The 27,619-nt window shown below is 54.0% G+C and overlaps 1 protein-coding gene across 1 annotated transcript in view; it reads left to right on the plus strand.

The window, feature by feature from the left end:
• Nucleotides 1–21,819, plus strand: part of JPH2 (junctophilin 2) — a gene marked incomplete at its 5' end in the record, with an annotated part of 63,517 nt that extends 41,698 nt beyond the window's left edge. Inside the window, 4 exons of the mRNA XM_080814369.1 lie at nucleotides 15,564–15,682; nucleotides 17,782–18,506; nucleotides 19,338–19,432; nucleotides 20,770–21,819. Coding sequence (XP_080670495.1) covers nucleotides 15,564–15,682; nucleotides 17,782–18,506; nucleotides 19,338–19,418 — 925 coding nt within the window. The 3' untranslated portion in view covers nucleotides 19,419–19,432; nucleotides 20,770–21,819. The remainder of the gene's footprint in view (nucleotides 1–15,563; nucleotides 15,683–17,781; nucleotides 18,507–19,337; nucleotides 19,433–20,769) is intronic.
• Nucleotides 21,820–27,619: the final 5,800 nt, after the last annotated feature.

Raw genomic sequence — 27,619 nt, forward strand, 5'->3', positions numbered from 1 at the left:
CTTGGACCAGAGCCTCTCACATAGTACGTGACCCTTCTAACATATCTGCAACAGAGGTAACAATCACCATGATTTATTTTTGATTATTGAAGAGGATCACATAGGCCTCTCCAGGCCTCAGTTTCTCCATCTTCTTACCATGTTGTTATCAAGTGGGAAGAGATACTTTCTGAGAGTCCTTCCAGCTGTGTGAGTCTCACAGTCAAATACGTAATCCATAGCACGCATTTACTGATGCATACTTACTGAGCACCTGCTACGTGCTTGCTTCTGTTTTGATAGAAACACAACAGTGAAGCTTCTGCTCCTTTGGGGGGCTCACAGACTAACTGGAGGAAGATAAAGTGACCTGGCAGCTAAGTGCAGGGGACTGTAAGAGCAGAGAGCTGACGTTCAGGGTAAGCTTTCCCGAGGAAGGGTCCTGAAGGATGAGTAGGAGTTCGCCAGATAAAGAGAAGGATGGAGGCAGGGGGTGGGGGAGGGGATACAAGTGTTCTCAGAAATGGAAGCAGCCTGGGTGCAAGCCCCGGAGGTGGAAATAGTAGGGCACACATGGGGACCTGGAAATTTCTGGCTGTCTGTCTGGAGGGCTGGTTTGCATTAAGACCAGAAGTTTGGCAGGAGCTAGATCATGAGGTCATACGCATAGCATAATAATGCCTTTCTACATTATCCTCCAGGCATGGGAAAGACGCACAGGAGGCTTCCGCAGTGGGTCAAGATCACATTTACTGGGGGTGGTCTCTGGGGAAGGCTTTCTGAAGCAGGTGGGTGTAAGAAGGAAAACTTACTTCCAGGTTTAGTATCCAGCTGGACACTCCAGGAACATCATCCCAGTTGTTAAAGTTTTTAAATATTCTGGTTGGTACCAGTGTGCAACCAGCAGTTGCCCTGAGCTCCCTATGTGCTCCCCACCTCCTGTTACTGCCCTGTACACTTGGCCTCTCACCCAGAAGACAGGCTTCTCCTGGACCTGGCAACTACACGGTTAAGCACTTGGCACGCCTGCCTATGGTCAGTGCTCCCCACCCCACCGCCCCACACCCCTCTTAGCAGTGGCTCCATATGTTTAATATCACTCTGCTGCATACACCTGAGTGAGTCTTCCAGTTTCAAGAAAGCACCAGAGAACATCAGCTAGAGCTGGACTAGCTCAGGACACTTGGGTCTCATCCCAGTCGTTGCGAGGCAGGGGAGACTGGACTAGCCACGAGGGCCCATCCGGCAGGGCTGACACAGGCTTGGGAGCCGGGCCCACCTGGGGCCTAGAGCACTTCCCGGCTACGTAGCTTTCCCTGTCTGCTGAGTGGACACACTAGTATTAGCCCTTAGGGTTGTTTTCAGGAATAAATTAAGTCGTACCTTTAAAAGTCCTAGCACTCAGATGCTAGGTTGTTAAACGTACTTATTTACCTTATCTTGGAATAGGCATACTATATGCACATTCGAAAGATCGAAAAGGGTTGAATCAGTCAGAGTCTTGGCATGAAGGGGTATATTCAGAGAATTCAACTGCAGTCAGTTTCACGAAGCTCCTGGGTTTTCCCCCCAACTTTTTTGAGCTGTAATTGACATGTAACGCTCCACACAACATGTCAATGTGACTCACTCACATACGACAAAATGATTACCACCCTCGCCTTAGCTAACACCTCCTATGTGTCATGTAATTACAGTTCTTCTTTGTGGTGTTAATATTTAAGACCTATTCTCTTTGTACCTTCTAAGTATATAATACGGTACACCTAACTGTAATCACCATGCTGTATATTAGGTCCCCAGAACTTATTCATCTTCTCACTGGAAGTTGGTACCCTGTGGGCACAAACTGAAAGGGATGTTGAGCTACCCAGGGCCAGCGATGATGGGAAGCCATTAATTCGTGTCCTGGGTCTGAAGGGGCCAAGGGAGGAAATGTGTTACACTAGAGGCAGCGACTGTAAACTGTGGAGGAGAGAGTCCTCTGGAAGAGGGACAGGGAATCAATACCCTGACTGCTCCGTCCTCCAGCCCTTGGCTGGCGCCTATCATGGGCCAGACCCAGCTGGGAGCAGGAGAGCGAGGGCACTGTGGATGCAGACCGTGGAGGGCAGTCTCCCGGGGCACAGAGCAGGGTGCAGGCTGGCATGGAGGGGCAGGGGGAGGAGATGGGGTGTACAGCGTAGAGGGGGGTGTGCATGTCTTCTTCCCTTCCACCTCCTCCCCCGGCATCTAGTTTCCATCCCAGTAGGCAGCCTGTATTACCAATTTCATCCTATCCTTCCAGAAATAGCCCACATACAGAGGAGCAAATGCACTTGTTTGTCTACACAAGTGTTGCATACGATATCTAGTAATTTATACCTTGTTCTTTAACTTGACGTCTCAGGATTCACTCTGTTCTAAAGGCCTAGCTCATTCTTAGTACTGGCAGTATCAAGTCCTTCAGATGGCCATAGTATAACAGGGCGGACCAGTTCCCCACTGCTAGCTTTGGGGTTGTGTCCAGGCTTCTGCGATTACAAACCGCATTGCCATAAATGCCTCTGAACACGTGTCATTTGGAGCCTGTCTGTTGGCTAGATGCCCAGAAGAGAGATCACTGGCATAGAAAAAAGTGTAGATGCGAAATTTCTAAAGAAAAACATTGAGCAATGTGAAATGATAAATGCGAACATACAGAAACACTCCTCTAGTGCTCACTGTGTGGGCCGCTGCTCTGTACATGAACTCTTTGAGTTCTCATAGCAACCCTAGGGGGTAGTAAGGGTCTCCCCCAAATTTCAACATGTGGCGGGGAAGAGGGGTTGCGGCCCTCCCCCAAGGCCCCAAGGAGTTCACTGGCACCAGCTGGAGGTCTGAAACGTCAACTCAATTCTGACATTATCTCCTGGGAAATAACATCAGATCCCATAAATTAGGGGTTCAGTCCTGCAAGACGATCCCCCCATGCCATTTGCAAGTCCAGGATGTCGCCTGGGTTCCTGACTGACCAGCTGTAGAGAGGAGGTCCCAGCAAGCCCCCTCTGAGTTCAATTAATTTGCTAGAGTGTCTCACAGAACTCAGAGAAGTCATTTACTTCCTCCTAGATGATTAGTTGATTATAAAAGGATCTAACTCAGAAGCAACCAGATGGAAGAACTGTGTAGGGCAAGATAGGGTGAAGGGTGCACAGCTTCTGCGACCTCTCGAAGTGTGATGCTTTTCCTGGATCTTCCCCTGTTTACCAACCCGGAAACTCTACGAACACTGTCCTTCGGGATTTTTACGGAGGCTTCATCACATCAGCATGACGGATTAAATCGGCGGCCATCGGTGATCGATTCAACCTCTAGCCCCTCTTCCTTCCCCCGAAATCACGGGGTGGGACTGAGAGTTCCAACCCTCCCTTCTTGGTCGGTTCCCCTGGTATCCAGCCTCCATCCTTAGAGGTTTTCCCAACATACAGAAACACTCCTCTAGTGCTCACTGTGTGGGCCGCTGCTCTGTACATGAACTCTTTGAGTTCTCATAGCAACCCTAGGGGGTAGTAAGGGTCTCCCCCAAATTTCAACATGTGGCGGGGAAGAGGGGTTGCGGCCCTCCCCCAAGGCCCCAAGGAGTTCACTGGCACCAGCTGGAGGTCTGAAACGTCAACTCAATTCTGACATTATCTCCTGGGAAATAACATCAGATCCCATAAATTAGGGGTTCAGTCCTGCAAGACGATCCCCCCATGCCATTTGCAAGTCCAGGATGTCGCCTGGGTTCCTGACTGACCAGCTGTAGAGAGGAGGTCCCAGCAAGCCCCCTCTGAGTTCAATTAATTTGCTAGAGTGTCTCACAGAACTCAGAGAAGTCATTTACTTCCTCCTAGATGATTAGTTGATTATAAAAGGATCTAACTCAGAAGCAACCAGATGGAAGAACTGTGTAGGGCAAGATAGGGTGAAGGGTGCACAGCTTCTGCGACCTCTCGAAGTGTGATGCTTTTCCTGGATCTTCCCCTGTTTACCAACCCGGAAACTCTACGAACACTGTCCTTCGGGATTTTTACGGAGGCTTCATCATATCAGCATGACGGATTAAATCGGCGGCCATCGGTGATCGATTCAACCTCTAGCCCCTCTTCCTTCCCCCGAAATCACGGGGTGGGACTGAGAGTTCCAACCCTCCCTTCTTGGTCGGTTCCCCTGGTATCCAGCCTCCATCCTTAGAGGTTTTCCCAAAGTCGCCTCATTATCATAAACTCAGTTGTGTTGGAAAGGGGCTTGTTAGGAATATCAAGACACCCATTTCGTTTTTATGGCCTGAAGTGATTTCAGGAACTGGGGACAAGAGACCAGATATTGTAACAAAAAATGCTCCCATGGCTCTTAGCACTCAGGGAATTCCAAGCGTTGGGGAAACTGTGAGACAGGAAACATGGACAAAGACCTAGTATATATGAGACATATATTTTGGTCATCTGAATGACCAAATACGTAAAGCCGATCCCTGATTAACACGTATTTGAACTGCACGGGTCCACTGAAAGTCATGGATTTTTTTCAATAGATACAGTACAGTACTGTAAGTGTATTTTATTTTCCTTTACAATTTTAATAACCTTTCCTTTCCTCTAGCTTACTTTCTTATAAGAACCCAGTATGTAGTATATAGTGCACATACAGAACAGGTGTTGATCCACCATTTATGTTATCAGTAAGGCTTCCAATCAACACAGGCTGTTCACAGTTAAGTTTGTGGGGAATCGGGAGTTATACTTGGATTTTTTACTATGAGGGGGGATTGGCACTTAACCTCTGCGTTGTTCAAGGGCAGCTATATTTCTTCTAAATCACAATACCGCCGACAGACCTGTTCTTGTGGGCCTTTGGACTGAGGGCCTCGGTTCTTCATTACCGTTGGCCGGGGGCTGCCCTCAGATCCTTGCTGTGTGGACCTCCCCAACAAAGCCAGCAGGAGAAGCTGCTAGCAAGAGAGAAGTCACTGTCTTTGATAAGCAAAGCATGGAAATGATACGCCATCACCTTTCCTGTGTTCTTTTATTTGAAGCCTAAGTTCAGCCCACGCACCAGGGGAGGGGATGGCACCGGGCTGTGGACACCAGCGGCCAGCTGGGACATCGACCTCATTGTTCAGAGCAGACGGATCCGTCCGCAGAGAAGCAAAGCGATTTTCCCCGGCCACGCAGCCTAGGGCATGACCCGGGGACTCAGGCCCAGGGTGGGTGGCTTCAGCTTTCACTTGAGCCCTGTCCCTCAACATGCAGTGTTTCTCGTGTTCGGATTCCCGATGGAGACGGCTTGTGCACGCGGAAGCTCGTGGAGTCATGGTGCTGTTGCTTTCTCAAACTTAATTTCCAAACCTGGTATAAGCTTTTTTAAAAAGGAAACTTGTCTGTGCTGTTCTGAAGGTCTCTGCCAGCTCACGCGGAGAGGCCGCCCAGCTGGCAACGAAGCTCCGGGTGGGACTGAAGGACCCAGTCCTGTGTGGGGAAGCGGAGCAAGGCCTGAGGTCCCCGCCCTGTCGTGTCACTTGTCACCGAAGTGCAGCCAGATCTCAGTCACGTATAGTCAGCCGGGCAGTTCCCAGCCTGTCGGGGAAGTAGGGTTATCACTGCTGGTAACCGCTAGCCCTGGGCTCTCTGGGACGGGCAGGGCTTCACACCGTCCCTGTGGGAACAGGCTGGGTGGCGGCTGCTGGGCCCTTCTGGAAGGGGGGCCTGAACTGAGGCAGCACAGAGCATGCGTGTGGGTCAGCAAAGGCCTTGCTGCCAGGAAGCCCTGGAGGCACGTTCCAGCGGGCTCTGGCGGCCACCAGCCATGAGCCTCGGGCAAATGATTTCCTGAGCCTGCGTTTCCTCCCCTGTAAAGTGAGTTGTCTTGAGGATGACACGAGGTCACACAAGTTGTTTTAGTTTCTAGTTGCTGCCATAACAAACCTCCACAAACGTGGGGCCCTAAGACAGCACCGATTTATTCTTGTATGCTTGTGGAGGTCGGAAGTCTGCGATCAGTCTCACCACACCACAGCCAAGGTCAGCAGGCTGGTTCTTTGCTCCTGCAGGCTCCAGGGGTGAATCCCATTCCCTGATTTGTCCGTCTCTAGTGGCCGCCCCCGCCCCTCCTCTGTTTTCACATCACACCCTCGCCAGCCAGTCTCTTCTGTCATCACCTCGCCTTCTCCTCTCCTGCCATCCCATCTCCCTCTGCCTCCTCTTAAAAGGACATGCGTGATCACATAATCCAGCGCAATCCCCACATCTCAAGATCCTTAATCACATCTGCAAAACGGCTTTGGCCATATAAGGTCACGTTCACGGGTTCCAGGGAATAGGAAGGGGATATCTTTGGGGCCATTATTGAGCCAAACACATAGGTCAAGTGTCCAGCACATAGTTAGCACTCAGTAAACTGCAACTCTTACTGCTTTGCCTATGCCTTTTTGGCCGGGGCGGGGGGGGGGGGGTGGCGCACACCGGCTCACAGGTGGAGGAGACTTGCCAGCAGGGCTGGAGGCTCTTTAAGAAGGGGAGAAAGGTCACTATAAAAAGTGATCTGGGAGAGGTCATGTCCATGGCCTGGGGATTTCAGGCTGGGTTTCCAAGATGGGGAGGTTCTCTAGGGCCTGAGGAGGTGGTACAGCCCACCCCCCCCAACTAGAACAAAACCACCTTATTGGAATTTTTCAAGCTCTTGCATAGAGCCTACTATCTGCCACGTCCTGTTCCAGATGCTTTACTACAGCAATTCACTCTCATCCCAGCAGCCCAGTGAGGGCGGGACTATTCCTGCCCCCATTTTACAGAGGGACAAATCAAAGCACAGAGAACTCGTTTAGTCCCCCGCGGTCACACAGCTGTGCTTCTTACCACCTCAAAATACCAAAACATTAGTAGCATTTTTTTTTCTTTTTAAAAAGCAAAACCTTAGGCCTATTCTCAAAACTTTTCTACAATGAGGCCATATCATTTTATACTCTGTATTTTATAACGTATACTGTAAAATAACCAAAGACAGATTATGAACTTGCGACCCACCAGGTGGGCTTTACGGCTGCTCTGTAGTCTCTGTTCTCATCTCAGGACCTTCCATCTCCTCTCCTCTTGCCAGAGTCTCCCTCCTTCCCTGTCTGGCTCCGCGTTCATTATAATAGTAATGGTCACGTGCCTTAAGTAATGAGCACGTGGCTCAGTCTTCCCATTTGTACAACGGTGGTGGAGCTGACCTCACAGGGCAGCATGAACCCTTAGGTTCTCATTCTCTTCTTATTAAAAGCAACACTTACAGATCTCCATGCAGGTACTAAAACTAGAAAACTCTTAGAGGAAAATATAGGAGTAAACCTTTGTGACCGTAGGTCAGGCAAAGCCTTCTTGGATCTGACACCAAAAGCATAGGCAACAAAAGAAAAAAAAAACAAACAGATACTCTGGACATCATTAAAGACCATTATACTTCAAAGGGCACTATCAAGAAAGTGAAAAGACAACCCATAGGATAGAGAAATTCTTGCAATACGTGATTGACCATAATATATCTGATAAACGACTTATATCTAGAATATATAAAGAACTTTTGCAACTCAATAATATAAAAGACAGAAACGCAGTTTAAAAAGGCAAAGGATCCAAAGAGACATTTCCCCCTTGAAAGATATACCAGTGGCCATGAAGCCCACGAACCGATGCTCAGCATCCTTAGCCGTCTCCGAAATGCAAACCAAAACCACACTGGGATGGCATCTCACAAACCACCGTATGGATAAAATTGAAAAGCTGGATCTAGCAAGTGTTAGCAGAGATGTGGGGAAATGGGAGCCCTCATATGTTACGGGGAGGATGTCAAATGGTGCAGGCACTTTGGTATGAGCCTGGCAGTTCCTCACCTGGAACACGGAGTTACCATATGACCCAGAAATTCTACTCCTAATTGTGCACCCAAGAGAAATGAAAACATAGAACCACACAAAAAGTTGTGCACAAATGCCCATAGCAACCAAGCATGGAAACAACACAAACGCTAGAACAGGTGAGCTCAGTCTGCCTTATGCACACGGCGGAGTCTGTCCAGCAGTAGGATGGAATGAAGGACGGGCCCGTGCTATAACATGGGTGGACTTTGAAACAGGGTTCAGGATGCATATTTATATCCCAACTTGTGGGCGGTCCATAGAATTCCGAAGGGAATTGCTGGTAAGCATTGTTACAATAGTAACAAAAACCATGATAATGAAAGCCAGTATTTGTTAAATGCTCATTTCAGACTCTCAGTAGCATAGTGAAGTATTAGCATCCCCATTTCACAGTTGAGGAAACTGAGACCAGTGAGTCAAGGGTAGATACCTCGAATGTGATGCGTCTCTTATTTGTACTTCCCAGCAGGGGCTTAGCCCCATTTGAATTGGGGTTTAGCCCCAAATGAAGTCCTGGGGGTGGGTTGGGGTCGAGAAGAAGTTCCCCCATCAGTCAGGACTCCCTGACTGTGCCCTGGCCTACGTCCTTGGTGGGCAGGGGGCTTTCTTCAAGGGAGCTATCCAAGTGGGTGTCTGCATCCCCAGCTGTGGTTCCTGTTCGTGATGACTCTGACCATGATTGTTCTGGAGGAAATGGCCACGGCCGGCCAGAGCTGTGGGCGAGGGGCTATTTTGGGAGAGGGCAGGGCAGCGGCATCCGAAGCATTCCCCACTGCAGGGGGGGGCAGCATTGTCCCTGTCAGCCTCCTCTGCGACCTCCAGAGAGGCTGGCAGAGGTTTGAGCTGGGGACTCCCGTTATCCGCCAAATGAAAAAATCATTTTAATCTTTATTTAACAAATCAGTGGCATGTGGTCCATTTGGGATTTTTAGTCCTCTCCAAAAAAACATGCTTATTTATTTTATTAACAAGCGCTTTGTGGACTTCCTGTGTCCTGACCACTGCTCCAGGGGCCAGATGACTGGTCATTCATTACACCTTCGCTCCGGTCGCTGCTGTTATTAGCCCCATTTTACAGATGAGGAGGTTGGGGTTCAGGGAGCTCAGACTTGCCGAAGGGAGTAGGGGCAGAGGTAGGGCCCCACATCCCAGCTACCTAGCTGGAGTCTCCCCCTCTTAGACATTCTCCTGAGCGGTTTAGAGACTGTGCTCTGTGTCCCTGTTCAGTCACTGGTTTTCAGGGGTGTTGTGTGGTGGACTTGGCAGGGCTGCCTTAGGCTATAAGTTCCTCAGGTGCCTGCTGGGTCCCATTCATCCCCATCCCTGGTCCCAGCCCATGGAGGACTTAGCCCAGAGTCAGTGGGAAGAGGGTGAGAACTTGGTGTAATGGGTAAGAGCTTGGACCGATGCAATTTTCTAGCTGTGTGACCTTGAAAGAGGAACTCCACCTCTCTGAGGTCATTTGTGTTAAGGTGACACAGAGCTGGGCACAAAGATCTCAACAAATAACAGATTAATATTGTTAGTAGTAGTAGAAGAGACAGTTACTGAGTGAGTGTATTAAAACAGGCATCAGCGAACTATTTCTGTAAAAGACCAGATGGTAAATATCTTTGGCCTTGCCAGTCACACGGTCTATGTGGCAACTACTTCACTGTAGACAGTGTGTCCACAAGTGGGTGTGGCTGTGTTCCAGTAAAACTTTATTTATATGGACACTGAACTGTGAATTCCATGTAATTTTCATGTGTCAGAAAATATTACTCTTGTTTTTTTTTTTTTTTCAAGTTCAACCATTCAAAAGTATATAAACCAGTCTTAGCTCACTGACAGTACGGCCACCGGCGGTGGGCTCAGGGGCGGGGGCCTATTGGCTGCAGTTTGCCGACCCCTTGCACTAGAACGTGAGCTCTGCGAGGGGGTTTGGGTTGCTTGGTTTGCTGTGGTATCCACAGTCCTCAGAACAGTGCCTTGCACACAGTAGGCACTCCACAAAGTTAGGGGCCTGGGGGTGGGGGAAAGAGGCTGGGGTAGGAGGACGCTCTCAGAAGTGGTTCTGTCGGGTTATTGCCCTGCCCCTATCCCAGAACCACCAGCCTTATTTTTAACCCTGCTGACGAGTGAAATCAAGAAGAGGGACTGCTCCGTGCCCCTCCCATTGCCCCAGTTTCTGCTGCTTTCCTTTCCTGCAGGTCAGAGCCATCCCCGGAGACCCTCTCCCCGCCGCGGCCTCAGCCCAGACCCAGGGAGTGGTCAGAGGAGAAGAAATGGGTCCGGCATTTCCCTAGCAAGACTCAGAGGGGGATCCTGATGCTTGAGGAGAAACACTCGAAGCTCTTTGGGGAGTTGAGCAGGCTGGGAGCTGCCCAGCAGGGGTGTAACACACAGATTCCTGGGCTCCTCCCCCTGAGGCTCTGACTCAGGTCTGGGGTGGAGCCTGAGAACCAGCATTTCTGACAAGCTCCCAGGTGAGGAAGGAGCCAGGAGGGTGATGGGCTGCACTGTGAGTGGCCCCGGCCTACAAGAGCCTGTGGGCAACAGTGCCCCCCCCCAACCCCCCGCCCCGTGAGCTGCCCCGGGCTGCGCCCTGAAGGCCGCTGCTGATATACCCAGGATGCCCTGAGAGGCTCCGGAGAGCCTGGAAGGCTGTGTAAAGTGCCCTGGGCTTTATTGTGAACTTGGTAGGAAGCCTTGCAAAGATTTTAAGCAAGAGTTGAGGCCGTTGGACAACTGGATTAAGCCAGCCCCGGTGCCACTGTGATCAGTTGTAGGGAGCGTGTCGGGGCTTGGAGGAGCAGTGACGGAAGGAGGGAGAGGCTGCCGAAGCTGGAGCTATAGCAGGAGTGGGAGAAGGGACCTGGTGAGTCATGGCCTTGGCTGCAGCAGGGAGACAAGGAGGAGGGTGCGGGAGGACATGGCGGGGGACTGGCTTGAAGGCTGGGAGTCATTCCTGAGACCAGAGACCTGGGGGAGGGCTGATAAGGGGTTCCATCGGCCAGACTGATGGACACGGGGAAGGGCGGTGGGCTTCCTTTGAACACAGAAGCCCTCATTGCCGTGGGCTGTGTGGCCTCCCCTTTCTCCACCCCTGTTCTGGCTGCTCTGGACAGGAGGTCCACAGCTGACGCCTCCAGTTCTTCTGGGGCTCTGTGTGCAGGCTGCCGCTCCGGCCTTAGGAAGAGTCCTGCAACACAGCTTCCCAGGGCGCCAAGAAACAAGCAAGCACCATCCAGCTTGTGTTACCAAAAAAGGACATTTTCTCCCTTTGAAGGTTTGCCCGGCTCTTTCCCTCCTCCGCCTGACCTGGGGTTTCAGGTTTCCAGGGAAGTGTTTCTGGAAAGTGTAGGACTTTGAATCGCATGCCTGTGTGTATAGGCAAATATGAACCTGGGGATATGCACGTACCACACTCTGTCTTGGTGTCATAAACCTCATCGTCCTCCTTCTCCTCTCCTTCACCGCCACCTCCTCCACCGCCACCTCCATCACCACCACCACCATTGCCATCACCACACCACCATCATCTTCACCACCACCACCATCACCTCTGCCATCACCAACATCACTTCTATCATGACCACCATCACCACCATCATGATCACCATCACCATCACCTCCTCCATCACCACCACCATCACTTCCACCACCACCTCCTCTACTGCCACCTCCATCACCACCACCACCACCATCACCTCCATCACCACCACCATCAACTCTACTACCACCATCACCATCACCTCTACCATCACCACCACCACTACCATCACAACCACCATCATCACCTCCTCCACTACCATCTCCGCCACCACCGACACCACCACCTCCACTCAGTCCCATCCTGGCCTAAACACTTCCATATGCTGCCTCTTAACTCATCAGTTTTCACCACCTCTCCAAGAGGGGAGAATTACGATCTCCATTGTACAGATGAAGAAACTGGGGCACAGGGAGGCAGGGCCACTCACCCACAGTCCTAGAGGCACTATGGGGTTGGGATTAGGGTGATGTGACCAAGGCCATGCAGAAGCACAGGGTCTGATCCAGTCTTTATTTAAATTTTATTCATAGTTTGTTCATTAAGGATTTTTTGGCATTATTTTTGACTTCTAGAAATAGTGCTTTAAAATATTGTTTTATCTTGCTTACTAAGTTTTTGCATCCTCCTAACTTTTGAGCCTGAGGTGAATGTGTCACTTACCTACCCTAGCACCAGCCTTGGCAGAACCAGAAGTTGGAATCCAAAGCTGGGCTCTGGACTCGTCCCTGTGCTGCCCCTCTGCTTATACCTGTGTGCGGGCATGCGCTCACTTAACATATTTTTTTTCTTAGAAGTAAACTCTACACCCAGCGTGGGGCTTGAACTCACGACCCCGAGATCAAGAGCCATATGCTCTATGGCTGAGCCAGCCAGGCGCCCCGCGTTTGTGTCTTCTTGCCTTCAGTAAACATTACTGTGGCAAGGTGGCATCATAGAGGGGAGGGCCTGGAGATCAGACAGTTCTGGGTCCTTCCTCCACTGCTCATTATTGAAGGGATAGCCTGTGGTTCAAGGCACAGACTCTAGGCCCAGAAGGCCTTGGTTTGAAATCTTGCTCTGCCACTTGCTGGCTGTGTAAGTTTGTGTTAGTTCCTTTAAGCCGCATGCCCTGCATTTCTCCTCTGTAGAGAGGGATGCTGGTACTAACGTCTGCTACCCAGCGTTATTGGGGGGGGTGTGTGTCAAATGAGTTAATTTCCGTAAAGCCCGTGGCATGTGGCATGTAGTAAATGCTTTTGAGTGTTAACTCATTTTCCGTCCTTGAGGAGATACCCCTCGGAGCCTCAGTTTCCCCCTGTGTGAAGGCCGAACAGGAAGAGCCACCGCCCAGACTGTTCTGAGGCTTGGAGGGGATAACATAGGCAAAGGGCCTCTCCCATGGAAGGAGCTTCATGAAAGCTCTCTCCCTTATTTCAGGCCCAGTGCTATATACTGGAGACAGGTACAAAGACACAGGTCAAGTCCCCGAGGAACTGGCTCATCTGCAGGGTGGACGCTATGCTGAGCTTTCACTTCCCCCAAAGGCGCCGAACCCTTGCTCTCTTTCCTCCACCAGCCTTGCTGTCCCGCCTCTCCTATCACGGATCTAACTTCCATTTGTCTTCATGTCAACTTAACGGTCACATTCTCCAAGAAACCTTCCCTGACCCCACCCTGCCACCGACCTGTGTTGTCGTCCTACTCTACGAGATCACTGCCTTCTCGACTCTTCCTCGATGGCACTGCTCATGATTGCAGTTGAAGACCTTTTATCTAACGACCTTTTGTTAAAGACATTATGTTGTTCGTTTGCCTTCTTCCTCCCGTACTTCACCGTGAGGACAGGGACAGGGCTTGTCTTACCCACGGGAGTCTCTGTCCTCAGCTCCTGGCAGGTGTGGCACATTTCCAAAGTCATGTTCAAGCTCACAAGCTCTGGAGTCATCTTGCCTGGGTTCAAAATCCCAGCTCCTGCAGTTAAGGACCCTGAGACCCAGGGAAAATTATGTCACCTCTCTGTGCCTCAGTTTTCTTTTCTGCAAATTGTGGGAAATGGTAACATGATGACTAAGGCATGATGATGACTGCAGGAGATAAACTGCCTAATTCCTGTAGAACTGTGCCAGGTCCATCCTCATGGGCCTGTTACTGTTTCAGCAGGTGCTGCTGGCTGCACTAACAACACTAACAACACACTAACAACACACGTCCCCCGAATCTCAGGTGCTTAACACCCAGACACGTATGGTTTGCTTAAATGATCCACGTGGAATATTTAAGTGTCATGCCTGAATCTTCCCCATTCCAGCGTGGGAACTCTGCACTATGCAGTAATCATTTCTGGACCTGGGTTCCTTCCGCGGTGTTTCTTAACAGGGGGCGGAATTCAGAGTCTGTGAACTTGGATGCTATCTTAGATTGGACTCCCTAGAAGCTGAGCCTGAGGAGGGGATTTTTTTTTTTTAATTTAGATTTTGTTTATTTGTTTGAGAGAGAGAGTGAGTGAGAGCAATAGCGGCGGGGAGCAGCAGAGGGAGAGGGAGAAGCAGATTCCGCACTGAGCAGGGAGCCCAGTATAGGACTCCATCCCAGGATCCTGGGACCATGACCCGAGCTGAAAGCAGACACTTAACTGACTGAACCACCCAGGCGCCCTGAGGTAGGGATTCTTGAGCAGATGATTTTTTTTGGGGGGGACACTGTCCGGAGAGAAGGGAAGTGACCAAACCAGGGTGTGGTCTTACCTGGCCCCATGGTGGGGGTTCTGGAGCCTGGTTTATACCACAGAACTGGTTCTTCCCGGGGCAAGAGGGGGGCTGGCGGGTGTCATCAGTCGTTAGTTATGGGCTACGTTGTCGGGGTGGGGGAGGGTAATTTGGCCTCTAGAACAACATGGCTTCTGCTGGGTGCAGTTCTCTGGGACCGAGGTGAGCCATTAGCAGCCTGGTCAGGAGCTGGGGGTGGGTGCACGTGCCAGGGAAGGGATCTGGGCAGGGCACTCAGTGTCTACAAAAGATGGAAAAACTATCTTATTTTTACTAACCTCTTACTGAAATGTAGCATTTGCTTCAATTATGGAGGTAGACAATAAACCACAGTAGTATTCGGGACATCTGTGACTTTGCCACCCGTGGAAGTTACATGTTTTCATATCACATTATTATTGTTGCAGATATCTTTTTTTAGGAAGATTTTATTTTATTTTATTTTATTAAAGATTTTTATTTTATTTATTTGACAGAGATCACAAGTAGGCAGAGAGGCAGGCAGAGAGAGAGGAGGAAGCAGGCTCCCTGCTGAGCAGAGAGCCCGATGTGGGGCTCGATCCCAAGGTCCTGGGATCATGACCTGAGCCGAAGGCAGAGGCTTAACCCACTGAGCCACCCAGGTGCCCCAAGATTTTATTTTTTTAAGTAATTTCCACACCCAACATGGAGCTCAAACCCACAACCCCAAGATCAAGAGCCTCATGTACGCTCTCCCGACTGAGCCAGCTAGGCACCCCTATTGTGGGTATCTTTGAAATATCCTTTCTGCTAATCTGTACTTCAAAATTATTGTGGTTAGTTCACTTGCTAGATATTTTGTTCAATGTGTTAATGAAGAAGAAAATGCATTCTATTACAGATTTGTTTCTCTAATATTTTGGTAATAGCATGTCAGTATAATGATATCCCTTTGTAATCCTATGTATTTTATGCATTTTAAAACATCATTCTGAGAAGGGGCCCATGAGTGTCACCAGATGCCAAAGGGTCTGTGACACAGAAGAGGTTAAGGTCCCCATTCGGGGATCGATCCCAAGACCCTGGGATCATGACCTGAGCTTCCATTCAAGCAGCAAGAGGGGGAAAGGAGAGGATGTAGAGGATCGCACAAGAGGTTCTCATGGGCCAGACCTGGAAACTGCATGCATCATGTCTTCCCACAGTGCGCCGGCCAGGACTCAGTCACCTGACCACACTGATTGCAAGGGGAATGTAGTCTGTCTGCGTGCCCAGAAGGAAGAAGGAATGGTCTACGGAGTGCACAGCAGTCTGGCCCACGGGTTTCAATACATACTCACTGGCAGCCCGAATGAATGAATGCTGTGTCTGGCTTGTCTTTGGTGGGCAGAGATCTGGTTTTTTGGAGGGATCCTGAGTCTCTACCATGTTGTCTCCTTAGGACAAGCCACGCCAAGGCCAAAGCTGAGGCAGCGGAACAGGCCGCCCTTGCTGCCAACCAGGAGTCCAGCATTGCCCGCACTGTGGCCAGGGAGCTGGCTCCGGATTTCTACCAGCCAGGTAGGGCCAGCCAGGGAGGGGATGGGCAGCACAGGGTAAGGGGAGGTCCCAGGGCTGGACCATTTTTCTTTTTGTTTGCTTGCTGGAAAGCTGAGATGCCCAAGTGTGTTCACAAATGTCTGTGAGTTCAAGCAACCAGGGAGGGAGGGCGGGTATGGCAAATGCATGGATGTGGTGACACAAGGAGACCTGTGCTGAGATGGGGGGTGGTACGGAATCAGAGGCTCCTGGTTGTGGACTGGACCTACCCCAGGCTGCCTCCTCTCCCTGCTGCAGACAGGGCTGACAGCTGAGCTGATGAAGCTTAGCAAAGGGAGAGGGCTCTGGATGAGGAGGCAAAAAGCCTTGTGGCTCCTGCTCATCACTTTCAGTCCACCGGTCCCTGAGTGCTGCCCCTGTGTCAGGCACCATGCTGGGCTCTGCCGTACAAACCCGGGATTCTGGGATCCAGAATCTAGAAGAGCCGAGAATCATGGCAGAATTGGGGAATGAGGATCAGGGAGTATATTCCCGTCCTGACACCCCTGCTAACCAGCTCGGTGACCTTGTTAAGTCCTTTCACTTCTGTAAACCTCGGTTTTCTGATCTATAAAATGGGAGTAAGAATAATACTTACCTTCTTGGGGGTTGGGTGGGTCAAATCATGTCAGGGGAGCACAGAGCCCCGCCTGCAGCAAGCTCTTGGTTCTGTCTCTCTGTTACGACTACATTCCACACAGCATAAGTTCTGTGTGGCTTGAACAGCGGCTTTGGAAGCTCAGGGGGGCACTTCACCCAGTCAGGCAGGGAGACCCTAGAAAAGGCTGCCCTCAGGAAAGGCTGTTTGAGCTGAATCTTGAAGGCTGAACGAGAGTTCACCAGGTCAGTGGGTCTCAAATGTGACACAGCATGCTGGTCCCACCCCCCAAGTTTTTGATTCAGTAGATCTGGGGTTCGTGAATGAGCTTTTCTTTTCCTTTTTTTAAAAAATATTTTATTTATTATTTATTTTGGAGATGGAGGGCAGAGGGCAGAGGGAGAGAGACAAGCAGACTCTGTACTGAATACAGAGCCTGACTCGGGGTCAGCCCCAGGACCCCAAGATCATATTGAGTTGGGGGATTAACGGATTGAACCACACAGCCCCCTTGTCACACAACGGATTGAGCCACACAGCCCCCTTGTCAGCGTTCCTGACAAGGATCAGGCAGCGTGGAAGCTGCTGGTTTGGGACCACTCACTGAGAATCGCAGCCCCTCGCAGGGCTATGTGGGCGGGGCAGACCAGGAGGAAGGGACTGCAGGTGCAAAGGCACAGAGACTTGGAGCAGAGCCGCAGGCTCGGAGGCTGGAGAGTGGAACAGGCAGGAACCCGTGGGGATAGAGACTTGGCTCCTGGGTAGAGTAGTGGGAGCCCAGGGGCTGGGAGGCTGCTGTTCTCCGCATTGAAGGCTTCATGGTGAGTGGCATGATCAGACTTGTATCTAAATGTTATTCTGGCTGTAGCAGGAACACCACAGGGGACCAGCTGGGGGACCCTGGAGGTCAGATGTGTACCTGGGAGGCTAGCTGCCTCCTGCAAGGCGCTCCCCCTGCTGGCCCCAGGAAGAGCGACACCTCCCGGCGCTGCCTCCACCCGGGGTGGTGGCAGCAACAGCTGGACCCCGAGCTCCGCATTTTTCATGCATTTTTTCCCACTAACCCTTCCATTAGTATTTATGAAATAGGTACGATTAGGCCACTTTTCAGGTAAGGGAATGGAAGGAAACCAGTGTCGCGGTGGAGAGCATAAACTCTGGAGCCAGTCGGACTGGGTGCTGGTCCTGGCTCTGAGCTGGGTGACTTTGGGCAAGCGATGTCACGTCTCTGAGTCTCCCTTTCGTCCCTTGTGAGCACGAGGCCAATAAATAGCACGGACCTCTTAGGGTTGTTAAAAGGCCGCCGCAACCAGCTGCTCTTTGGAACCTGCTTGATATAGTGCAGGGCCCACGCTAGACGGTCGGTGGGAAGGTGCCGGCCGAGTCACTAAAGCAGGCTGGGCGAGGTTGAAGGGCTCGCCCAGGGCAGGCGGTGGGGCCCGGGTTCAAGGCCTGCCTCGCTGGTTGTCCCTGCCCCCCGCAGGACCCGAGTATCAGAAGCGCCGGCTGCTGCAGGAGATCCTGGAGAACTCGGAGAGCCTGCTCGAGCCCCCGGAGCGGGGCCCAGGGGCCGCGGGGCCCCCGCCGCGCTCCCGCGAGAGCCCGCAGCTGCACGAGCACGAGCCCCTCGGGCCCGAGGGCGGTCCCCCGTCGCCGGCCGGGACGCCCCCGCAGCCCAAGCGCCCCCGCCCGGCGGCGACCAAGGACCGCCTGGCGAGCCCGGGCGCCTGGAACGGGGAGCCGGGCGCCCAGGGCAGCCGGCCGCTCACGCCGTCCGAGGGCGCGGGTCGCCGCAGCCCCGCGCGGCCGCCCACCGAGCACATGGCCATCGAGGCGCTGCAGCCGCCGCCCGCGCCGTCGCAGGAGCCCGAGGTGGCGCTGTACCGGGGCTACCACAGCTACGCCGTGCGCACCGCGCCGCCTGCGCCGCCGCCCTTCGAGGACGAGCCCGAGCCCGAGCCCGAGGCCTCCGGGACGGACTCCGCGCCGCCGTCACCGGCCGCGGCCCCGCCGCGGGCCCCCGAGCTCCCGCCCGAGTCCCCGCCGGAGTCCCCGGCCAAGCTGGAGCCCAAGCCCATTGTCCCCAGAGCCGAGCCCAAGGCCAAGGCCCGCAAGACGGAGGCCCGAGGGCTGACCAAGGCGGGGGCGAAGAAGAAGGCTCGGAAGGAGGCGGCGCTGGCAGCCGAGGCCGAAGTGGAGGTGGAGGAGGTGAGGCTGGGGGAAGAAGGGCGTGTCCCAGCTCGGGTCCCCCCAGGGGTGCTTGGGCTCCACGTGGGATTCCAGTGCGGGGGGGATTTGGGGGTGGGGAGGGTGATGACACAGGATGGGGCAGGGGAAAACCGCAGCAGGGATGTGGGCTTCGTCAAGTGTAGCCTCATCAGGATGTGGTAGCATGAATCCCCCCCACCTTGGGGCAGGGGGCAGGCCTTTGTGCCTGCGCTCAGGTCAGCAGGGGGCAGTGCTTTGGAGAAGAGGGTGCGGGGGAGCCCTAAGCAGCTAGGGAGGAGTGAGCGCACCTGGGGAACTAGGGCGATCTGAGCGGAGCACCAGCAGCATCTGCGGCAAGGTGTAGCAGGGAGGGCTTCCTGGCAGTGGAGGAAGGACCCAGTAGGGCTTATTAGAGGGGGCTGGCAGCTAGAAACGCAGGGACCACGAGTGAGGCAGAGTTGTGTGGACTGATGGATGCCATCCAGGGGGGGAATTAGCAGAAAGGAAGGATGTTCTGGCTTCCAGGCCCAGCACTGCCCACTGTGCTTTGAGACACATCCTTGTCCCTCTCTGGACCCTATATGGTTTGGTTACTCATTTCCCAGAATCCTTCCTGCTCTGACAGTCTGCTGTCCAGGTGCTGGACAAAGCAGTGAGCAAAACGAGGGGCATTCTCGACAGGGTTCTTTCAGAAGTTTCTGCTCGGGGGTATAGCTCAGTGGTAGAGCATTTGACTGCAGAAGTTTCTGCTCCTCTGTCTAGCCTTGTTGGGTCTTGGGTGGGGGTTGTTTCCAAGGCTGCGGGAACTCAGCTTCTCTCCACTGCTCCCAGGTCCCCAACACTGTCCTTATCTGCATGGTGATCCTGCTTAACATCGGTCTGGCCATCCTCTTCGTTCACCTCCTGACCTGACCCTTGTCTACCAGGTGCGTCCCCCCCCGCCCACGGGAGCCTGTGGAGAGCTCTGGGCACCAGGGTGTTGGGGGAAGGATGTTGCCCCCTGGGCGTCAGTCCTGCAGCTAATTGAGGCCCGGCCCCCAGCAGAGGCAGGGATGACGGATTTGTGGATTTGGTAGATCATGCCTTCCCGAACAAACACACACACACACACACACACACACACACACACACGGACCTCATTCCCGAAGCATGTGCAGAGCACCTGCCGCCTGTCAAGTGAGCCCCGGGGCTTCCCTCACTCACTCATTCATCATTTATTCATTTGTCTGACGACCGTTTACTGAGCAGCTGCTCTGCTGGGATCTGGGGACACAGCAGGGACCCACTCCTGCCCTAAGAAATGGGGTGAAGATGAGAGTAAACCCGTAACTTACAGCTCATTATGCAGAAGTCAGACATCCAGACGTGAGGCCGAACATCCTCTCCCCAGACTCCACGGTCTCACCGGAGCTTGCCTGAGATGCGCGGGCGCTCTTCTCTCTGTCCCCCCTCTCTCTCGCCCACTTCAGTCCGTAATCCCTCTGCCCCTAGTCCTCCAGTCCTCTCCCAGCTCTCCCTTCCAGAAACCCTGCTGTCGGTCAGTGGTTGCCCTGTGCTGGAACTGGGAGGGCTTGGAAAGGCCTGGTGAAAAGGAGTTGGGCTGGGCTGGCCTGGGCTAAAGGAAAGTGGCTCTCATGGGTCTCAGGGTGAAGTATCCACGAGAAAGAAAATCTTTTCCCTGCCAGGACCAGCCTTCACACCACAAATCCTGCACCTGGTGATGCTAATAGTTTCTGCCTCTTGCCCTGCCCCCAACCTAAGACCCCACCCCCACCCCCTTTCTCAGTCCTAGCTTACTGTGGGCTGGAGGTTCCCACTCAGTCCCAGGAGAGGAGAAGGACTCCCTGTCCAGTCACCCAGTGCATAGCCAGTGACAGTATTAGCCTGGTAGGTGGTGGCCCGGGGCTGAGCACTGGGCTCTGCTGGGGCCCGGGGTTCACCGGGATCTGGGCCAGATAGCTGCAAGGACTGACACCTCATGGCTGGAAGGGAGGAAGGGCCAACCAGATGACAGCAGGAGGGGGAGGGCCGGGAGAGTGCACCAGGCCCGGGGAAAGCAAGGCTGGGAGAGACCTCAGGGAGCCTCCGGGACTTGACTCTGATTCTGTTGAGTCGGGCTGCCCTGGGGGCTGGGAGAGGTGGGTCCTGGCCCCAGAGAACATCCTGCCTGAGGCTTGACCCCCACCTCGGACCTGGCCCAGCCTCTTCCTTTCTCCCTCCCTCCCTCCCTCTCTCTCCTGAGCCTCTCACTGTCTCTCTGCAGAGCCAGGAGTTCCTGCCGAGGATGTGAGGACCCACCTTTCTGCGTTACCAGGCCGGGTGGCACTGAGGTCCAGCTCGCCTCCACACCACATCTGTTTAAGGAGGCCTCCCCTGGCCCCCGCGCTGGGTGACAGAGGCGCCCAGAGGAACGGAATGTGCTGGGATCCTCCGGAGCCCTGTGCCCGGCCTCGAAGGAAGAGCGCACCTGTCCCGCATCCTCCCCCGTTCTCTCACCTTGCTGCTGGGGTCCCCCTTCCCTGAGCTTGTGTGTGTTTTGGGAGACATCACTAAACCAGGATAGTAGTACTAACTCCCAGCCCCTTTCCTTCCACCCCTGCCCCCTTTCTTTTAACTGCCTGGCTGCTCAGGGAGTGACAGATCCCTGGGGCGGGCGAGCCGGGGAGCCGGCCCCTGACGGCGCAGAGGCCCTGTCTTTAGTGAGCTCCACGCAGCACACACTCTGTCCCTTGCTTACAGATGTTCTGGACGACAATAGAGGAAATGGACATGCTCAGTTTGAGTATCCCAGGACACAGTGCTCCTGTCTCCTCCCACCAGTCCAGTCAGCTTCCCTTCTGGACCAAGAGAAGGGGGGGGGGGGACACGAGGCACTGGAGCCTGGGCCGGAAGCGGGGCTCAGGGGCCGTTGGGATGGCCCCAGTCTTTGAGAGTGCCTGAGCCCGAGGCTGTGTCATCTGGGGCTTCCAGTGTGCCCAGAGCGCCAAAGGGCCACCCCACAGGAGTCCCAGGGCCGCCAGGAGAATGCTAGCGGGATGGCCTATGAATTGGTTTGTCGGTTTCCCTCACCCGGGCCCACCGCAGCCTCAAGGGAGAATGAGCACGGAAGCCCTTGGAAGCCCGGGCGGATTTCCCTGGGGCACACTCTCAGGCAGGTGCCAAAGACAAGCTGTTTGGCAACAATCGTTTCCCAGGGAGAGACGAGCAAGTCTGGGGTCCCCGATGGGGGTCGTCCGTTGAATACTGAGCCCCTTGGCTTGCTTGGCAGAAGTTGGTATTTGCATGTAGCTCATTACAGATGTTTTGTACCACACTGGGTCTCTGGTCCCTTGTGCTTGCGGCTGGGTAGAGGCTGAGGGCTCGCAGACCCCTGCACCTGGGAGGACGGAGGGAAGGGGCGTCTGGGCCCCTCCAAACCCAGGGAAGGTGGTGACAGTGGCACCCAAGCAGAGTCGCGGGGATGCTCTCTCCTGCTTGTTTCTGTGGACCTTGGGGCTTTGGTGTCCAGCCTCCCCAGGGCAACTCCCCAACCTTGAGTCTGTTTCTGATGAGGTTGGCCTCGCCTTTCCCCCTCGGGCACCTTTCTCCAGCTCCACAAGTGCAGTTTCAACTGCTGCCGGCCGGGGTCTCATGGCGGGGCTGGAATCCTGGACTGCGGTTTCCCCATCCTCAGGCCGCCCGCACCTGCGTTCGGGCTTCTCTGGACTCCAAGGGAATGACTGGGCTGGCCTGGGGGCACTGCTCAGGGCTGGTGGGCCCCAGGCCTCGGCTCTGAGGACAATGTCCAGGTTTGGGGCTGGCCCGGTGCCGGAGATAAGCCTCTGGGTACCAGAGCTGCTGGGCCTAGGATTAGAGCTGGTGCTTGGGGTGAGGCTTTCGGACGCTACGGACTGTACAGTAAACCTGCACCTGCTCGCGGGCTCCGGAGGGGCTGCGGTGTCTGCCTGTGGGCCCGGCCTCAGGGCCGGCTGAAGGGCCCAGCAGAGGCTGGGGCCCTGTCTTTTCTTTTTCTTACAGTTCCCGTAATACCTTCTGCGGGGCAGCTGAAGGGCTTCAGATCACCTGGGGCAGATCAAAGATTTTCTAAGGCAAACTGAACTTCTGAAGCAGACTTCCAGAACCTTCCCTGAGCAGCATATGGTAGAAGAAAGAGCCCACCCTTTGAGGCTGGGTCTTCCTGGCCTCCTGTCCTGCTCAGCCACTTATCTCTCCTAGGACCCTCAGTTTCCCCATCTCTAAACAGGGGATATAACAGTACCTCCTCCCTCCTGAGACAGTGGTGGGGATTCCACGCAGCGTTGCTGCTCCTGGGGTAGAGCCCAGCTGAGGGACAGTGGAGACTTGGATCATGGCTGCCGAGCACCCCAGTACCTCTTGCTCTTTGGTTGAGGACCCCAGAAGCCCCAAAGGCATGGAGACGACCCAGGTCCCAGCTAGATAGTCACAGAGTGTCTCAGGGGGGGCACTTAGAGGCCACCTTCCTTCTCTAGAGAGGAGAGATTGCCAGAGGTCACACAGCAAGTCAGCGGCAGGAAAGTAGTTTGTCCCAACTCATTTGTGAGGAAGCACTTCCCGTGAAGATCCTCCCACAGCCGGCTGCCCCATGGGACAGGGTCCCTGGCTCCTCCACCTTACCCCTCCCCTGGCAGCTCCCAGAGTGAGTGGGAAACCAGGACTCCCCTTCTCTCCCTGGGGCCGCCACGGGCTCGCTGTGTACCATTCTCTCCTGTGCCTCAGTTTCCTCTTCTGCCAAGGAGAACAGAATCCCTGCCCGTGGCTTTCTTCACAGGCAGTGCCATGAGAACCAGATGAGGGGGATTGTGGGTGGTAAAGGGGTATTCGAAACCCTGGAATGATCCAGAAATCCCAGGAAGAAGGACGGGCTCGGAGGGACCACTGGAGAGGTGGTGAGGACAGGAAAGAGGACATGGAGGGAGCTGCTTAAATCTGCAGGGGTTCTAACAAAACCCACTGAGGGAAGGAGGGGCTGTAGACGTGTGTGTGTGTGTGTGTGTGTGTGTGTGTGTGTGTGTGTAGGAAGTGGGAGTGAGGGGTGAGGGCAGAGGATGACTGCATTAGAATCACCTTGGACAGTTTGAAAAGAAGGCTTATTTTGAGGATGGGAAGGGGAAATTAAAGAAAGAAAGAAATGTCATCTCTGGGCCCTCCAGGAGCCAGGGAGGGTTGGTCAGAGTCGGGCGCCCCCTGGTGGCTCAGGCACGCACACGAACTGTCCCGGTCTGGGCCAGTGCCCACTCCAGGAAGTTTGGCCCTGGCTCTGCCATGTCCGGGCTTCATTTAAGGTGTCTTGTGCCATAGGGGAACTTGAAACCACCCCATGGGCATTGCCGGGGCCCATGACCACTGACCACTACCTTGGGGTCTTGGCAGGAAGCATCCGGGGCAGTGGGAAAGGTACTCAGGGAACAAGCAGAGGTCCCTCTGTTGGGGTATCTGGGCAGAAGGAACTTCAGTTTGCTGGAAAAAGAGCCCAGGATCCTTTAAGGAGGCATGTGAGCAGGGGGAGGAGGAGCGGGGCTGCTGTGGGACTTGCTGCTGCAGAGAGAAGTGGGAGGGGGCCCTGCACTCTGTACCCCAGCCTAGCCTCGGGTCCTCCAGCCTCTGGGGACGGCTCAGCAGCTGGAGGGCAGGGCTCCCTACCCAAGAAGACTCCCTCAGTGGACTCCTCATCCCCTTCTGGTCCCTGAGAAGGAAGGAAGTCCCCTCTCCTGGCAGAAAAACAAGTGGGGTGAAGTGTGTGTGTGGAGTGGGGGTCCAGCTGGAGATAACGACAGTACAAAGTGTCCCCCATCCGTGGTACCCCCCCGGGCCCCTCCTGTCTGGGAGGAAAGTAGCTGATACACTCATCCTCATTTGGGTGTTTGAAAGTTCCAGGGGAATTTTCACTGTAAAAGACAAGTCTGGATAGAGCAGTGCTTAGTCAAAGGAAGACTTAGCTCTGGCGAGATTTCAGGTATCCACAGGGGGTCTATTTTCTTGGTCAGGGACTCCAAGGCAGAGTAACCCCTCCTCAACTCCACCCAATAAAAGAAAAAAGTAACAGGACGTCCGTCTGTTTCTCCTCCTCACAAGATGAAAGGATATTGGCCGCATGGAGCCAGTGGTGTTCTGAGTGCTAGGATCGCGCTGCCATCGAGCTGGCTTTGTGCTAGGATCCTGCTAGGGTCACAGCCAGCGCTTACTGATGGCTATTAATATCACTTGCCTGCCTGGCGATATTATATTGTCTCATGAAGTTGTCAGAGCCACCCCATGGGATGGTAATTGTCAGAGGTGGAGAGATGGAGGGTCAGAGTGGAGGTGAGTGACCTGTCGCCTACTTGCATATGGCAGAACTGGATTCAAACCCGTTGTCTGACCAGAAGGCGTAACTGGGCTCCTAGCCATTTCCTTTGGCCAGTTATGCACGGCAGGGATCGAGTATGACCACCGGGGGGCGCCATGGCTCCACACACGAGCGGTCTCATCCGTTTGCCGGTGAGAAGGCAGGCTGCTTTTATAAAAAATGCATCACTGTCGCTCTCCTCTGATTCACCACGATAATGACAGGTCCTGTAACTTCACTTCCTACGTGCCGGGCCCCGCACTGAACACTTCACGTGCACTATTGCGCCTGTTTGTCACACCAGCTCTATGATTTGAAACACCACTGTGTTTTGCAGATACAAGGCTAAGATTCAGAACCAGCTCCGTCTTCAAAGCCCATCTCTTAACCATGCCTTCCGCAGAAGGCACAAATTCGATGCCCAGAGGCTGCATCTGGCTGGCAGGCTGGTTTTGCTTCGGCCAGCGTGGCGTTTTGAAAAACACGCTGATTTCAAATGCTTTTTGGCAGGGCCGTCACTTTCCACTGAATCACGCCCCAGTCGTCTGTTATCTGTTTCATTCCTTTGTTGATGTTGCCTGCCCAACTCTGGGGTCATCTGAATTTGCAGCTCCATTTATGCTAACAACATTTCAGGGACTGGAATCAGAAGACGTAGGGAAAAAAAACAAGGCGGGGAGCTTGGAGGTTTAGGGAGGCACACCTGGTTGTGGTTGGATGCCAAATGGTTGTGGCCCAGGCTCATTTCGGGGTTGGGGAGGGGGCAAGCCTGTCCTTCCACGCTCTCCCCTGACATGTCCACGAACCGAGTCTGAACCGAGTCGTTCCAGTGTGTATGGCCCTGTGCCAGATGTGCGGGCCTCCTGGGACTGCCGGTGGGGAGCGGGAGCCAGCTCTGGTTCCTTTTGACTTCACGACGTCCTCCCAGCGGAGTGGTCTGGCTTCCTCACACACCCAGGCAGAATCCTTCCAGAACTCGGTCTCGGACAGTTTCCCTTGGCCTGGTCCATGAGCCCGTGGTTGGACTTGACCCTCGCTGCAGAGTTTCTAATTAATACCAGCCACCCCGACTGTTAGGGCTGAGCCAGGTCTCCCTGGTAATTCATATGTCGGAGCCCAAACCCCCGGTACTTCAGAAAGTCCCTGTCTTTAGAGACAGTTCCTTTATAGAGGTGATTCAGGTAAAATGAGGCCATTGGGGTGGGCCCTCATCCACCTGGACCGGAGTCCTTACAACAAGAGGCAATTTGGTCACAGAGGGGACACGAGGGGCTCTGCATGGAGGAGAGACCCTGTGAGGACACGAAGAAAGGCAGATGTGGGCAAGCCAGAGAGAGGGGCCTCAGACGACCCCAACCCTCCCGACGACACTTTGATCTTGGCCTACCAGACCCCAGAGTGTGAGAGAATAAATGTCTGCTGTTGAAGCCCTCCAGGTTGCGGCGTTTGGTTACGGCGCTCCCAGCAACCTGGCCCCCTGTCTCCATGGAGGTGGGCTGGCTGGGGGCTTGGACAAGGGCTGGCTGAGCTGCAGATGCGAGCGTGGCCGAGGAGCCGGCCTGAGAGAGGAGGACCCAGGGACCAGACACGGTACAACCACCAACCCCCTGCCCTGTGCCAGACCCTTCCAAAAACAATTCCCTGGCCTGCTTTGTTCCCCACATTCCCCTCCTATCAGGGATGGGAGCCCCCATTTCTTCATGGACAAGAGCACCAGGGAGCCAAGTTCCTGCCTTCTGCTTTCACAACACGTGCTCTAGGAGTAAGACCCAAGCTGGGGGGGAGGCAACTTAGCAGGCTGCGGGGCGGGAGGGTCCAGCTCGGGCATCCCCCAGCAAGCCCCACCCACGCGTACATCCCTGCCTCCTGTCACAGAGACACAAAAAACAGAAAAGCTCCCAAGGAAGGGGGAGTGTGCAAGCAACAGAGAGGGGAAGCGGGCAAGAGCAATGCTGGGGCCCAGGAGGCACAGGGGGAGTGAAAACACTCATAAACGGCACCCTTCTGTCCCACGGGCCCTCTCCGAGAGGGAGAGCAAGGTACGGATGTGCTCCACCACCCCAGAGCAGCAGGACGAGAGAGAGAGAGAGAGAGAGAGAGAGAGAGAACCGGATGGAACCAGGAAAGGGAGGACCCCCCAGGTGGAGACGAGAGAAGGGAGCTGCTGCATCGCAGCCCAAAGGAGCTTCGGGTTGAAGCTGCCTCCAGGAAGAGAAGCCGGCCCAGCCCCGGCATCTGAGCACCTGCACAGCGAGCCACGAGTCACGAGTCACAGGGTGGTGAGGTCCCGGAGGCCCGTGTGACAGAGACAGAAAGTACACACCCGAAGAACAAGAAGCAAAAACAATTATTTGGGGGAAAAATACAGTTACAGGACACAGCATGACCCAGCAGTAAACATTAGCTTACCTGGCCACACTAGGGAAGTAGGGGACCCTGGCCCGCAGTTACTGTGGGGCTGCTGGGAGGACGGGGAAGAGGAAGGTGGCTCAGCCAGCTGGGGCCACCCCACGTTCTCCAGGCAGACCGCGCCCTGCGGCCCCCCTCCCTCCCTGCCGCCTGGCACCACGATTCTTCGGAGTGCCTGTCCCTTCCTCTGCATCCATGGGTTTGGGGTTATTCATTTGGGGCAATTTAGGGAGCAGAGCTGCTTATGATAACGGATGTGTTGGGCAATTTTTTAAAAACCCCAGAACCTAATGGCATGTCAGATTTTTTTGCACGTAAATTCTTTCAAACTTTCAAGAACTTTTCATTCCCACATTAC

The sequence above is a fragment of the Martes martes genome (assembly GCF_963455335.1).
Source record: "Martes martes genome assembly, chromosome: 9".
Taxonomy (NCBI): domain Eukaryota; kingdom Metazoa; phylum Chordata; class Mammalia; order Carnivora; family Mustelidae; genus Martes; species Martes martes.